The sequence below is a fragment of the Paroedura picta genome, chromosome 13 (genome assembly GCF_049243985.1).
Source record: "Paroedura picta isolate Pp20150507F chromosome 13, Ppicta_v3.0, whole genome shotgun sequence".
In the NCBI taxonomy this organism is placed as follows: domain Eukaryota; kingdom Metazoa; phylum Chordata; class Lepidosauria; order Squamata; family Gekkonidae; genus Paroedura; species Paroedura picta.
The window spans coordinates 35468729-35484224 of NC_135381.1; the positions used below are offsets into that span (position 1 = coordinate 35468729).

At 46.2% G+C, this 15496-nt stretch overlaps 1 protein-coding gene across 1 annotated transcript in view; it reads left to right on the top strand.

Annotated features, from left to right (window-relative positions):
* Positions 1-14031, top strand: part of F8 (coagulation factor VIII) — a 55527-nt gene extending 41496 nt beyond the window's left edge. Inside the window, exons 21-26 of the mRNA XM_077309231.1 lie at positions 2437-2522; positions 6208-6363; positions 7823-7967; positions 9736-9884; positions 11720-11896; positions 13471-14031. Of these exons, the coding sequence (XP_077165346.1) occupies positions 2437-2522; positions 6208-6363; positions 7823-7967; positions 9736-9884; positions 11720-11896; positions 13471-13626 (869 nt within the window). The 3' untranslated portion in view covers positions 13627-14031. The remainder of the gene's footprint in view (positions 1-2436; positions 2523-6207; positions 6364-7822; positions 7968-9735; positions 9885-11719; positions 11897-13470) is intronic.
* The last annotated feature ends 1465 nt before the right edge of the window (positions 14032-15496 follow it).

Consider the following 15496-nt stretch of genomic DNA (forward strand, 5'->3'; position numbering starts at 1 on the left):
AGGCACATCTGTTGTTTAGGAATGTCAGGGCTTGCTTATCCGTCATGGCAACAGATCAACTTCCCTCTGAAATCAGCCTCACAACTGCTCATCTTCAGGGAATGAAGCTTTCTGGCCAAGCTCTACCTTACCAGTAGGAATGCTGGAAATTTTACCAAAGCATGGAAAAGGGGCTTCTTTGAGGCCTACAGAACCACTAATTCTTCAGCCTTAGTTTGAAAGGTTGTAAACAAACAAAAAATACCCCAGTGTCAAATGCTTAGATGTAAGGCAGAAGAAGAAGAGTTGGTTCTTATATGTTGCTTTTCTCTACCCAAAGGAGTCTCAAAGCACCTTCCCTTTCCTCTCCCCACAAGAAACATCCTGTGAGGTAGGGGGTGCTGGTGTTAATGCTTGGTCAGAACATCTTTCTGAGTGCTGTGGTGATCCCAAGGTAACCCAACTGGCTGCATGTAGAGGAGGAGCAAGGAATTAAACCCAGCTTGCCAGATTTGATGTCGGCGCTTACTACTACACCAAGCTGGCTGGCACAACAAACACTCCAAAACTAATTTTAATGCAGCTGGTCTACCAGGATCATGGAGCCAAAAAGCTGTCAAATGAATCAGTGCTTATAAGTTATGTGTGTCATTTGAAGAGCAAAAGGGAAAGGAAGCTGACCTCACTCCACTGAGGCATTAAAAGCTTACGTGTTTTTGGTGTACACAGTCCCAAAGTGCTGTTCCCAGTAACTGCACTCAATTTATCACATGGCAACTATTATTACTATTACTATTATTAGTCTTTTATGCCACTGCTCCTGGGAGCGTTAACCTGCAGCAGCTTACAACATGAATTAAAACAATACATTCAGCAGCAATAAAAATCTCCCCCCACCATATCAAGGTGCCAAACATCCTGCCATAAGTGACCAGATTATGTAGCTAGGTGCAAAGCACCCAGCCACCTGAAGCCTGGTCTCAATCAAACACCCTAGTGCAGGGGTAGTCAAACTGCGGCCCTCCAGATGTCCATGGACTACAATTCCCATGAGCCCCTGCCAGCGAATGCTGGCAGGGGCTCATGGGAATTGTAGTCCATGGGCATCTGGAGGGTCGCAGTTTGACTACCCCTGATCTATGGTCATGTTTAACCTACTCTCCTCTCATAAATGGCCAGTGATGGACCTGCTGGCAGGGGCTCATGGGAATTGTAGTCCATGGACATCTAGAGGGCTGTAGTGACTACCCCTGATCTATGGTCATGTTTGACCTACTCTCCTCTCATAAATGGCCAGTGATGGGCCTGCTGGCAGGGGCTCCTGGGAATTGTAGTCCATGGACATCTGGAGGGCCGCAGTTTGACTATCTCTGCCCTAGCGGAAGAGCTCTGCCTTGCAGACCCTGCAGAACTCAGTAAGTTCCGGCAGGGCCATCAGTTCTTCTGGGAGCTCATTCTAGTCTGCATTGCCTTTGAAGTAGCCACAAGATTTTATGTTTTGGACTGCCCATGTTCTACGGAACTTAAAGCATGGGATGGTGCTTAAAGCATGGGATGGTGCTCCCTGCTAGATTCCTTTTCCCCCTATGCTGCTGTGTCAATTAGACCTACCAATGTGGTGATTCATTTGCTAATTTAATGTTCAGTAAATAGGATACCCCAGGCTGATTCTGCACTCATTTTGTTTATTCCGTTGTGGATCCTGCTGAATTCAGATTGCTTTGAACTCGGGTCTTCCTCTATCCCCCCCCCATTGAAACAGAAAAGTGTTCTGCATGTGATTAAGGAAGCTCATAAAGGGGGGGGGGGAAGCCAAGCACAGTAGGAGCCTCTTTCTTTTCTTGAAGGAGGGTGAGAGGATTGGACTCAGCAGGGGAGGGAGAATAAATCCAAAAGGCAAATCTCTGCCGAGAAACGTTAGGGCTTCTGGAGCTTCTACTGAGAGAAGTTAGGGGTTCCCCTTTAAGGGAAGACTTGCAACCTGGGATTGAGGAAACCTTGAACTGATGCCCTAGCCAATCAGGGCTTTTCTACAGCATTGGAAGCTCGACAGCAAGTTATTTTGGGAAAAGCAGAGAGCTGCATGCTAACTCATGCCGATTTTTCAAATATCGGGGGTTATATCCACTCCAGGGTATTGCAGGGGAAAGGTAGGATCAGTCCAGATCAATTATGCTTGTTGCAGAGGGAAAATTTAAATCGCCCAAAATCAAAATGGCAATCACATTCAGTGTAGATGGCAGGAACTCAATCGACCTGGGATGGGAATAAAAGCTCCGCGCAGATACAGCCCCAGTCTCATCAGATCTCAGAAGCTAAGCAGGGTCAGCCCTGATCTGAGCAATCTCAATTCATAACATTTCTTGGGCAGGCAGACATCTGAGAGACAGAGACATTCACTCTCCTGAGCTAGGGTCCCACCCTTCTGGTCTCACTTTTCCTTTTCTTCTATTCAAGGTCAATGGGTCTCCAGTCTGGCCAGGCTGGATAACTCAGGGTCAATCAACGCCTGGAGCACTGACAAGGGCAATTCCTGGATCCAGGTAGGCTTCATTCAGTAACCGAGTACAGCAGAAAGAAGTCGATAGGGGGAGATTTTTCTTCCTGTCTTTTAATATTAGGACTCAGGAACACCCAATGAAATCATTGGGAAATGGGATTAGAAGGAAATACTTTTTTGGACAAGTAATTATTTGTGCAATTCACTGTCAGTGGATGTAGTGATGGCCAACAGCACAGATGGCGGTCAGGATCCTGTGGTTTCTGCCATTATTCAGGAAGTTTATGTAACTAGGATATGTAGAGTTTCATCCCTGTGTAGGAGATGGGAGCAGCGTGTTTCCTTTGCTTATGACCCTGATGTTATTTCCTGCATTTCCATTCCCCTCTTCCCTCTTTCTCACCCCCAAGCAACCCATTTGCTCCATTCCTTTTCCCTTCTCCCCTGAAGACAGATTCCCATCTGCATGTTGTAACAGTTTGATGTTTCCCCGTCCTCACTGGATTCCCACAGGAGGGTGGGGGGACGGGATAAGGTTTGGAATATATGCTAAGACTTTTGTCCACGGCCCCAGTTTCAACAATGCCTTGATGAGAGTACTTTCTTACTTAATAAAGAAATCTTTGACGATTCGTCAAGAGTTTGCTTTTCTGAGTAACCAAAGATCCTCACAATGGCTTTAAAAGGGCTGTTCGTTTGAAGAAGAAGCCTATCAATGGCTTCTAATCATAGCGAGTAAATGAATCTCCATCTACAGATGCATCCAATCTCTGAATGCCAGTACTGAGAGACAATATCTGGAGAAGGACTTTGCCTTTGTGGCCTGTTTGTTGACCCACCAGGAAAATTGGCTGACAACCGTATAAGACAGGATGGTGGATTGGATAGACCAGGCTTTCGCTACCAGGGTTTTGTGAAACCTTCGGGGTTTCTTGACATTCCTGGAAGGGTTTCCTGAATGGGTGGGAGTTAATATATTGTTGACTCAGCCTTCCATCCTTCCGAGGTCGGTAAAATGAGTACCCAGCTTGCTGGGGGGTAAACAGTAATGACTGGGGAAGGCACTGGCAAACCACCCCGTATTGAGTCTGCCATGAAAACGCTAGAGGGCGTCACCCCAAGGGTCAGACATGACTCGGTGCTTGCACAGGGGATACCTTTACCTTTACCTTTAATACATTGTAATTTTTAAAAAAAAATGTTAAACATTCATTCACTTTATTTATGCATTTATTTATTTATCTATCATATTTGTAGACCACTGCTCCTAGGCCAGCCATATATGGTCATGTCAACCCACCCACCCCTCTGAAAATGGCCAATGATGGGGCTGTAGGGGGTAGGAAGGGGAGGCACCCCAGGTGGGCATGTAGACAGCTATGCTTCCCAACCATGTTCACCATAATCACACCACCAAGGGACCAAGCCCTATGAAGATAGGTTGAGGGACTTGGGAATGTTCAGCCTGGAGAAAAGGAGGTTGAGAGGGGACATGATAGCCCTCTTTAAGTATTTGAAACATTGTCACTTGGAGGAGGGCAGGATGCTGTTTCCGTTGGCTGCAAAGGAGAGGACACACAGTACTGGGTTTAAACTACAAGTACAACGATATAGGCTAGATATCAGGAAAAAAAATTTATAGTCAGAGTAGTTCAGCAGTGGAATAGGCTGCCTAAGGAGGTGGTGAGCTCCCCCTCACTGGCAGCCTTCAAGCAAAGGTTGGATACACACTTTTCTTGGATGCTTTAGGATGCTTTGGGCTGATCCTGCGTTGAGCAGGGGGTTGGACTAGATGGCCCCGTATGACCCCTTCCAACTCTATGATTCTATGATTCACTTCTGGGGTTTCCCAAAGCCTGAAGAATGTTTCAGGGGTTTCTCGATGGTTAAAAAGTTGAGAAAGGCCAAGATAGACAGATCCAGCAGGGCTCTTCTTATGATGCATTCAGCCAGGTAAAAGCCACCTGAGACGGATGTTGATGGTGACTGAAGATGGTCAGTATGATGACCAGAGAGCAGCTACTTATGTAAAACTGGTAAAGATCACTCTCAATCTGCTGAAATGCAGGGAAGCACGCAGGCCTTGTCTAAGGGCTTGGCATAATTTGGGGATCCCCAAGAAGGCTTGATGATGTATCTTTCACATGTTTCCATGTTAGACAAACTATTATGATGCAGCAATGAGGAGACACAGTTTCAAATCCTCTCTTTGCCATGAAGCTGATGGAAGATGGCCTTAGATCGGCCCCTCTCTTTCAATATACCTATTAGGGATGTTGTGAGGGAGAGCTAGTGGAGAGGAAAGCCATGGACTGGATCCTGCAGATCTTTTCATTGTTTCTCCCTGATACGGAGAAATACTCCCGTCACAAGAAGCTCTTGCACAAAGGGAAGGTCTCACCACTCGTGGAATAGATCTATATGACCGAACCCCGTACATATCAACCTACAACTGCAGGGAGGAAGTGTGCTTGATACATTACATCTGCATGAAACTAAAAAACCTGGATTCTTATACCAAACCATCCCTTTACATGCGGAGCATAGGTTCTTTTGCACATTCTTCAGGACACTAATTTGCATATTACGAAATCCAACGGTCTAGGCCCGTGGTTCTCCATCTTCCTAATGCCACGACCCTTTAACCCAGTTCCTCATATTGTGGTGACCCCCAACCATAAAATTATGCAAGGGTTCTTTCACAGAAATTAAACCAAAACTGGCCAATGGCATGAAGATCCATTGCTCATGATTGTATATGAATTGTTTTTCCCCCTGGGATTTCTCAGTTCAGTTCTGCCTCTTGCCCCACCATGCCGATCTCGCTCTTTTCTGCTGCTCCAGACAGATGAACGCTCTATTTTGATCTACCCCGCAAGGCTGTTGTGTGGATGGTGCCCCCCTGGCCAAGCTGCTTGCCCTGCCGTGACCCCTGTGAAAGGGTCGTTTGACCCCCAAAGGGGTTCTGACCCCCAGGTTGAGAACCACTGGGCTAGGCCTTTGTACAGATGCATTCCCAGATATGTGCAGGTCCAGTTCAGTCTGGGATTGTTGTGTGTGAGAAGGGGGATTAAATCTCCTTTCCTTGTAACATTCCTCCCCCCTCCCTCTACCTGGAATGTCCTCAGGGAGTCAGAGCGCCCACTGGGGGAACTTACATGTGCTGATAGCTGTGTGTAAGCCTCCCCAGCAGGGCAAGTAGTGGCTGAAACCCTTTCTTCTCATGTGCCGTAGTTACAATCCAAATCAAGCCCTTGCACACTTGAAAATTTAATTCCCCAAACAGAACTCCAGGTGGCTGTGTGACCCCCCCCCCCCAAGCTGTTGTGGTGGCCACATATTGGCCATGTGGACTTTGCAATATGAGAATTATCCCTCATGCAGCAGAAATCAAGGGGATTCAAAACCTGCTGTGGGTGCGCATTGATTGCTATCTCTCAATAGCCCAGTAAATAGAATGAATGAATGAATGAATGAATGAATGAATGAATGAATGAATGAATGAATGAATGAATGAATGAAAGCAAACTCTCCCGTTCTGTTACATGACGTCAGACCCACTCAGGTCTGTCTGTTCCAACTGGCAGCCATTCTCCAGTTTTTCAGGCAGGAAGATCATCTCTTGAGCATGCATGAACGAATTGGTGGGAACATAACTCTCTCAGTGATTGAAGGGCAGCCTCTTAAACCACCATATTGTGTTCCTCGTCTCTTGCACTGTGAACCAGGTGGACCTCCTGTGGCCAAAGATCCTCCATGGGGTAAAGACGCAAGGAGCCCGGCAAAAGTTCTCCACCCTCTATGTCTCCCAGTTCATCATCCTCCACAGCCTTGATGGACAGAAATGGAAGAAATATAAGGGCAATTCCACCAGCTCCCAAATGGTGAGTGATCTTTCTTTGTGCATCTCTGCAGGCAAGGATGGTAACACCAAGGAAAGCAGATTTTGACTCTTGGAATCATTTAAAAAGTTCATATACAGTAATTTCATATATGCTGTGTGAAGCTGAGCGTGGAAATAGAATACACTGAAGGATATTGAGCCGGTCATACTTTTGTTCTATCAGGTGAGTACTGCTACTGTGACTGACTGGGGATCTCTAGATCAGGTCTCTCAGATCACCTGTTACCTGAGGCTTTTAACTGGGATTGCACTGGAGCAGCGGTTCTCAACCTTTTTCTTTGGGGTGACCCCAAATTCAGTGGCAGCTGGTGCGACAATATCGTACTTGTGCACAGTGCGTGTGCGCGCTCGTGCATGCGCCTGCGCACAACAATCGAGGCCATTACCATGGCTCCGCTGCCTCCGCCAGCCGCCAGCCGCCGCCTCAGCCCGCCTCCGCCTGCCGCCTTCCACCTCCACATGCTGCCTTCACATGCCGCAGAGGCGGTGGGCAACCTGGCGACCCCAGGGAAGGGGCCAAGCGACCCCAAAAGGAGTCCCGACCCCAAGGTTGAGAACCACTGCACTGGAGCATCCTGAGAATTGCAGTTTTGACTAAAACAAAAATCTCCACTAAGTTTTCAGCTGAGGACCCAGGATTCAAAGTACAGTGGCAACTGCTGAAATGCAAGAAGCTGTAGTGGGGTGAGGTAAGGGAAGAACAGGACTTCCTGGGATCCAAGTTAGGGCTTCTGTGCCCTTCCTAGCTCTTTGCCTTTCGATAGAGGTACATATGAAGGACATCATTTTGGCTGAGCTCACCTGGTTCTGCCAGCATTCAGATTTTCGTGGCACAGAATGTTGGCTATCTTGGCATATGATTCGGATGTATTTTTTTGCCTGTTGCTGTTCACTCAAGGAGCTCAGGAGAGCTTACATAGTTTTTTATAACTATGACAACAAGAAGAGGAGTAGGTTTTTATACCCCACCATTCTCTACCCAAAGGAACCTCTGAGTGGCTTCCAATCGCCTTTTCCTTCCTCTCCCCACAACAGGTACCTTTTCAGGTAGGTGGAACTGAGAGGGTGGCTGGGCTAAGGCCCCTCAACAGGCTGCATGTGAAGGAGGAGTGGGGAATCAAAACAAGTTCTCCAGATTAGAGTCTGCAGGTCTTAAGCACTACATCACGCTGGGTCTCAGCCGAATAATAAAAGAGAACCATTTGCAAATTATTAATATTATAAAATGAAGATGAGACACACAGGGAATGAGTGGGCAGATGTTTCAGCAGAGGCATGATACTAGCCTGATAAAACCCTACACCCAAACTGTGACAGTAGCCTGGCTGCTGCATTTTGGACTCACTGAAATTGCTGGATCGTTCCCAGAGTACGTTCTGTGCTAGAGCATGGATTCTTATCCGTGATCATCCTTTCTCCTCTTCTCTCTCTGCCTGTAGATATTCTTTGGGAACGTGGATGCAGCGACTGTGAAACACAACCTCTTCGACCCGCCCATCATAGCCCGCTATATCCGCCTCCACCCGACGCACTACAACATCCGTGTTACCTTGCGCATGGAGCTCATCGGCTGTGACCTGAACAGTATGGCAACAAAGGCTTTTCTCTCCCCCGTTCACCGTAGCCATCTGCAAGGAGAGCAGAGCAGGCCAGACCACCAAGTACTGCCAATATGAATGTGCAGATCTCACCGTACCTGGAGTATCTCTCCCTTCTAGTCTTCTACTGTGAGGTTGGCTGTTTAGAACAAAAGCTAATCTGCTGCCCTCTGTAGGGTGCACCCTGTACCCTGAAGGCAAGGGTAGAAACAGGCTGACATTCTATAGGGTTATTCTACAGGATGGGTTCTCCATCTTTGGAAATTTTTAAACAGAGGCTGGAGAGAGAGGCTGGAGAGAGAGACAGAGAGGCTGGTTCTGTGAAGGTTCAAGGAGGTGACAGGTGACAGTGGATGAGCGATAGGGTTGTGAGTGTCCTGCATAGTGCAGGGGGTTGGACTAGATGACCCAGGAGGTCCCTTCCAACTCTAGGATTCTATTTATCTGTCATATTTCATGTGTGTAATATGAGCAAGAGATCCTAGGACTGTCTGGCTGCCAGGCAAGAGATATTTGGAGGTGGTTTGTCATTGCCTGCCCCAATATCATGACCTTGGTATTCCCTGGAGGTCACCCTTCCAAGTGTTAGGCAGCTTCTGAGATCTGACGGGATTGAGTTATCCAGGTTGGGTTATTCTACAGAGTGGTGACTAGTGATATGGGTTTGAATACAGAATTGCTGCATTCTGTGGCATTTATTTTCAGCACAGAGAATAGGTGTTCCCATAACTCTTTAATCTTGCATTCAAACCTAAGCCCAAACTATAAGTTTATCACTAGGATGATGAGTCTTTCAATCCTTGGGCTTGCAGTCTTTCATCATATTGGATCCCCGGTTGGATTTCCTGGTTCCAAACCCAGTTTGTTATGAATATCTGAACCACAAACTATTATTTTATCCCTATAAACTCCCTCTAAAAGCTAAAATGAAGCTTTGTTAACAATTTGTACACATTATGGGAAGACAAGACTCACTGGGAAAGACAATCGTGCTAGGAAAAGTTGAAGGCAGAAGGAAATGAGGAAGACTGACAATCAAGGAAGCCATAGTCTTTGCTTTGTAAGACTCAACCAAGACTGTTAATGATAGGATGTTTTAGAGGTCATTAATTCATAGGGTTGCCATGTTGGAAGCAACTTGATGGTTCTTAAAGATCTGTGGCTCCTTACTCCTTATTCAAGTTTGGTTCGTGCTTTCCCTCCACAACAGACAAGAATCAGTCTTGAGTTCTGAACTTCCCCAGAGCTCTAGGCAGGAAGAGACGGATTTCTTTTGCTTTCCCCAAGGGAAAAATCTTCCATTATCTTGGCAGAGTAACATGCAAAGAGAGAAGCACCAGGATGTTTAAATAATAAAAATAGTTTTTATTGTGAAGAGAAACAACCATATATATAAAGAGGAGAGAGAGATCCCTAACTGTCTAACTGCCCTATTCTGTACAGTCTGTTCTGGAGCTAAGCAGGGAGGAAGCATGCTCAAAGGAGCAGGAAGTCTACAAAGAGCCAATCAGGACATTGGATGGGATAACCTGAAAAAATATCAGGAAGTTCCTGATCTAGCTATGCTAAATACTTATCTCCTCCTTCACTGCAGGACACTCTTTATATTCTGCCCAGTCATGCATCCTGTAGAACTTGCTTATTCCAACACATTGTCAATACAAAAAAGGCCACTGGATGAAAATAATGAAGAGGTGGCCTGTAGGCCCACAGCTGAATGCAGAGCATTGCTTTGTCTCTGTTCTCTTCCCTAGGTTGTTCCCTGCCATTGGGAATGGAAAGCAAAGCTATCTCCAACCAGCAGATCTCAGCATCCTCCTACATTGACAACGTGGTCTCCTCTTGGCCTCCCTTCCTGGCCCGCCTTAACATGCAAGGGAGAAATAATGCGTGGAGACCTAAGGTAACATCTGTGCGCATGGGGGAGAGGGAAAGAGTGGTATGGTTGATCTCCAGTTTGGTGAGAGCCAGTTTGGTGTAGTGGTTAGGAGTGCGGACTTCTAATCTGGCATGCCAGGTTCGATTCTGCGCTCCCCCACATGCAGCCAGCTGGGTGTCCTTGGGCTCACCACGGCACTGATAAAACTGTTCTGACTGGGCAGGAATATCAGGGCTCTCTCAGCCTCACCCACCCCACAGGGTGTCTGTTGTGGGGAGAGGAAAGGGAAGGCGACTGTAAGCCGCTTTGAGCCTCCTTCGGGTAGGGAAAAGCGGCATATAAGAACCAACTCTTCTTTTTCTTCTTCTCCTGCTGGATCCATGGGTCAAGGAACACAGAGGAACTGGAATCTTTCAGCTCGTTTACTAGTGGTCAGCTTATAGCACAAGTGTACTGTGACTGCACTGAGAAATCCCCAAACAACCCCCCCCCCCCATATATACATGCATGAAACAATAGGCTTTCTCAACGCTGCCGGTGATTGGTTATCACACAGTTTAAATCAATTGGATCCCCAGTGGATCCTGCTGCCAGCTGACCAATCCAACAGCAGCTACCTGATATGAATTTACTGGATCCCCTGGATGAGCCAGCCGGCTGCAAGCCAGTCAGTGATTCTGAATTAGGATCCTGCCTCAAGCTTGGTCCTCGGTAGGTCTGTATACACAATATTTTCTATCCAGTGGGATCCCTGTGGGACTTCTCTGCATGTGTGCATGCCTGGCTGCATCACAGAGGACAACGGTGCACAATCATAGGATCAAGGGCAGCTCTAGGCGTTGGAGGGTCTTACACAAGATCTGTCTTCACATTCTGTGAGTTGCCACTGGCGTTGTCTTGCCCTTCTCCATTCCCTGATTCATACAGGAGCAGAGAACAGGTGTTAGCAAGTATTGCTGGGTGGGGGGGGGGGTTAATCATGGCCAGGGAGCAAGCAGGGATGGCCTCTAGAAGCAGCGGTGCCCACAGCCATACAGAGAGAGGTAGCAGGCAAGCAAATGGCAGCCAGGCGGTTCCTTCTACGAAGTGCCACCATCCAGGTGAGGCTCATGGGAATGTTGGCTGTACGTAGGACCAACAAGTTGACTCCCGTGTCACTCCTGAAGCCACCTGCCTCTTGGCTTGGAGCAACTTTTCAAGTATAAAACACTTCTTTAAAAACTGAGCATTAAGGAAACGCTTGATCAAATAAACCTGCAAGGTTTTTTGGGATGTGGCATGGGGTCTGAAGCATGGGAGAGTCACAGCAATGGGAGAGCAGAAAAGGGCATGGACGTTTGAGCACAGCCTTCAAGTGTGGGCTGCCAGCTCAGGGAAGAAATACTTGGAGATTTGGGAGGTGGAACCTGAGAAGGGCTGAATTTGGAGAGGGGAGGAACTTCAATGGACTATTATGCCATAGAGTCCACCTTCCAAAGTGGCCATTTTCTCCAGATGAGCTGATTTCTGTCGCCTGGAGATCATTTATAATAGCAAGAGGTCTCCAGCCACCACCTGGAGGTTGGCAACCCTAGGTTCTAGACTGCAAATCCCCCATCAGCTTTGTACATATCAGGTTTACTTTAAAATTGGAAAGCTCTGATTGGGATCTTCATACATTCCCGGAGGGAAAATAATACATTCACGTGGGTACATTCACCTATAGAAATCTATGCAAAGTTCATTCTGTCAGGCTCACTGTATAGCAGCAGAAACAAACTCCAGACGGCAACTCGGTGACAAACATCAAAATAGTTTAAAATGACCTGGGGACAGGACAGGCTTTCCTCACACTGAAGGTGTTTCTGTCCCTGCCGCAGACGGACAGCCCAAAGGAGTGGTTTCAGGTGAATTTCCAGAAGGCCATGCGAGTGACCGGAATTGTGACCCAAGGGGCAAAGAGTGCCTTCTCCCACATGTATGTGAGGGAATTTTCTCTCTCAAGCAGCCAGGATGGCAAGCAGTGGACTCCTGTTCTTCAAGACAAGAAGGATAAGGTAAGGCAAGAGACCAAGAGAACTTAAGGTCATTGGTGGGAAAGGTTTATACTTTCGAAAGGCCATGGGATTCCCCTGACCTCAGAACTTTACTCTAGCCCAGGGGTAGTCAAACTGCGGCCCCCCCAGATGTCCATGGACTACAATTCCCAGGAGCTCCCTGCCAGCGAATGCCAGGGAATTGTAGTCCATGGACATCTGGAGGGCCGCAGTTTGACTACCCCTGCTCTAGCCAGTGATGGCGCCCTGGTCCCCCTCTCAGCAAGTGTCTCTACACAGAAGGTCATTTTGTGTATCTGATCTTGACAAGCCCCTAGTTTACCCCCCACCACTCATTGCAGAACAGATGGGAGAATGTGACAGCTTGGCAGGAGCATCCTAAATAGAGCTAGGTCCTTCCAAGTCCACAATGGATTTTGGAAGGTGTCGTTCTGCTTGCAATGGTACAGTGAGACAGGCAGGGACGTGACTCAGGGCTTGCAAATGGAATGCCAGACTACAGGTCCCTTCGCCCAGTTCCAACAAGGCTGCAGTCCAAATCGTAGCCTCCAGCACCTTAGAAGAAAGTTTTGAACACTAAACTCCCAGGCACCCAGTTAAGGAATCTGAACCCAGGACTTCTCTAGCCTTTGTCTGACACTCTAAGCACACTATATTGCATCTCGGTTTGAACAGTTCTGCCCTGTGATTATAACCATTTAAAAAGCACATGAAAAGTGCCCTACATAGGAAAGGTAACCTAAAAGGCTGAGACAAGAAAGAAGGAAGGAAGGAAGGAAGGAAGGAAGGAAGGAAGGAAGGAAGGAAGGAAGAAAGGAAGAAAGGAAGAAAGGAAGAAAGGAAGAAAGAAAGAAAGAAAGAAAGAAAGAAAGAAAGAAAGAAAGAAAGAAAGAAAGAAAGAAAGAAAGAAAGAAAGAAAGAAAGAAAGAAAGAAAGAAAGAAAGAAAGAAAGAAAGAAACCGGAATATGTCTAAGTATGCAGTGCTAATATAAAGAATATCAAAAATATTTAATAATACATTTGAAAGTAATAAAATGCCCTTTAAAAACCACATACATATGTTCCTGCATATAAATACCTATGCCTTGAATAGAGACAAATGTCCAAATATATAAATACAAGTAAAAGGTAAAATTACATCCTAGTACAAGAACCAAACTCGTTTCAGCAAAAAGCTCTGTTTGAATTTGACGATTGCGAAAGGCTTTTAGCCAAAATGCATTTGGTTCATAGGATATAGGTTGAGAGCCACAGCTCTAAAGCCCAGCTTCCTGACATCCTTTAAACTAGAGACTCTAGGAAGGTACCCATGAAGTTCTGCATACAAAATATACACTGTTCTTCTCCACTGGTTGTCTCCGTAGCTCCTTTTGGATTCTGAGAAACATCCAGCTCCTGTATACCTGTAAGTCTGTACTGGAAAAAGTACTGATTTTGAGTCTAGGCAAGATTAGCAGACTGAAGATACCTAGGCCCTCAGGGTAGATCAGAGTGACAGCAGACACGTAAATAAGCTTGTGTAAATTTGCTTTAGAAGCCTAAATAAAGAACAGTCATCTCTCCATCCTTGCAGGTTTTCCAGGGAAATCAAGATTATTTCAGCCCAGTAGTGAATCTCCTGGACCCCCCAGTCTTCGCCAGGTATTTAAGAATACACCCGCTCTACTGGAATAAGCACATTGCACTGAGGACAGAATTTTTAGGCTGTGACACCCAGCAAATGGTGTAGCACGGATGAACCTCGGTTTGCCTTGAAGGTGAAGTTTCCCAGGACCTGAACTGTCCCCAAGTGAGGCCAAAAGCAACTTTTGTAAATTGATGATACTCAAATAAAACCTGTATATTTTTGATCATTGTTTTTCTGACTTCAGCAAATTAAAATGACCAGGAAATATAACACACTTGCTGGACATTCTTCTATTCTGGATTTCCTTAGGACCACTATTTCTGCACTATCTAATGATAAAATATCTTTACTTGTCTTCCTTGTTTCTGATTCTTAGGCTGCGCTCAAGATCCCGTTTCCTTGGGAGTCCCCCTGAATTGAAGGGAGATTACCTCTGAGAGTACGTGTGTCAAATTAGGGTGCATTTTAATCAATCAGAGGGGACAGAGTAGAAACTGAAGGACAAATCTCTTGAAATATAATAGGTGAATGATTGGTTGCTAGCAATGTGGGGTCCCTCTTCCTCTTGGCATCCTCACAATAGCTGATTCCATCTTGCTAAACAGTGTTTTCCAATAATCTTCCTCCAGCAAAAGACATGTCCACACCCCCCCCCCTCAGGATATTGCAGATTCTTCTGTGTCTTTCCCTGCTGACAGATTTCAATCTGTGCACTACAGTGTGAGGACATTGCCATGTAATTAAAGACCTCTTGTCTCCTTGCGACGTGCACTTTCTCCTGTTGTTTTTCTTCCCTTGACTGATTCCTGAGCTTCCTCAGCATTAAAGTCCCTGTGGTGAACAGAGTCAGCATTATTAGCTGATAATAATTAATTAGCAAGCAAGGCCTCCTTCTGGCTCATGGTTATTGTCCTCAGTCCCTTAGAGCAGGGGTAGTCACCCTGCAGTCCTCCAGATGTCAAATGCTGGCAGGGGCTCGTGGGAATTGTAGTCCATGGACATCTGGAGGACCGCAGGCTGACTACCCCTGCCTTAGAGCCTCAGAATTATGGAGGAGACAAAACCATGTCTGCATGTTCCAAATCTGAATAATATGTGTTGTCCCATTCACACAGACTGACTTTATTAGAAAGATCTAGGATTATCAATCTGTAAGTGACGGATGGAGTTCTCATGGGATTACAACTGAGCTCCAGGCAACAGAGAAAATGCCACTAGATCCTATTGAATTCCCTAACCTGCCCAAACCCCATCCTCCTCAAGATCCCCTCCCCAAATCTTCAGGTATTTCCAGTCCTTGAGCTGGCAACCCTTGGTGGATCGCTATTTAGTGACCGCTGCCATTCTAAGGTTGAGACAGTAAAATTGTAACGACATATTTGGTGATCTGTGTGTGTGTGTGTGGGGGGGGAGAGGTTTGCTGGGGCTAGGTGGGGCCTGAAATACCTGACATGGCAGCTTCAGAGTGTGAACTCCGTGAACATCCTATCTCTGCTTCCAGTCATCTCTTCGCCAAACATGTTTATCCAAATTAATTTGTTCTAAACATGGGCAGCTTGGCAGCCAAATGGAACAAACCCAAGAATGAAATCTATCATGAGGAAGAAATCGAGAAGCCAAATCCATCCTCATACTTATTTCTAAAGGTTAAAAGCCCAGTTTGGGTGTGCTGGTTAACACACACAAAATATGCAACCCATAAATGTAACTGCACTGTTGTGTTCAGAGTGTAAAAGTAGGGTTCTAGCTTGGACATTGAAGTGAATGCAGGTTTGGTAAACACAAATAACAAACTCCTTCCAAAACAACAGTTTTTTTAAATTCAATCCAACATCAACTCTAAACACCGAACAAGAAACACAGGTACAACATGAACTTAGGTTTGTCCCCCAAAGAACCTGATTGGCTCTTAACAGAAACAGTTCATTGGTCCATTATTAGAGTCAGGACTCAGTTGCTGATTGGTTGTAGT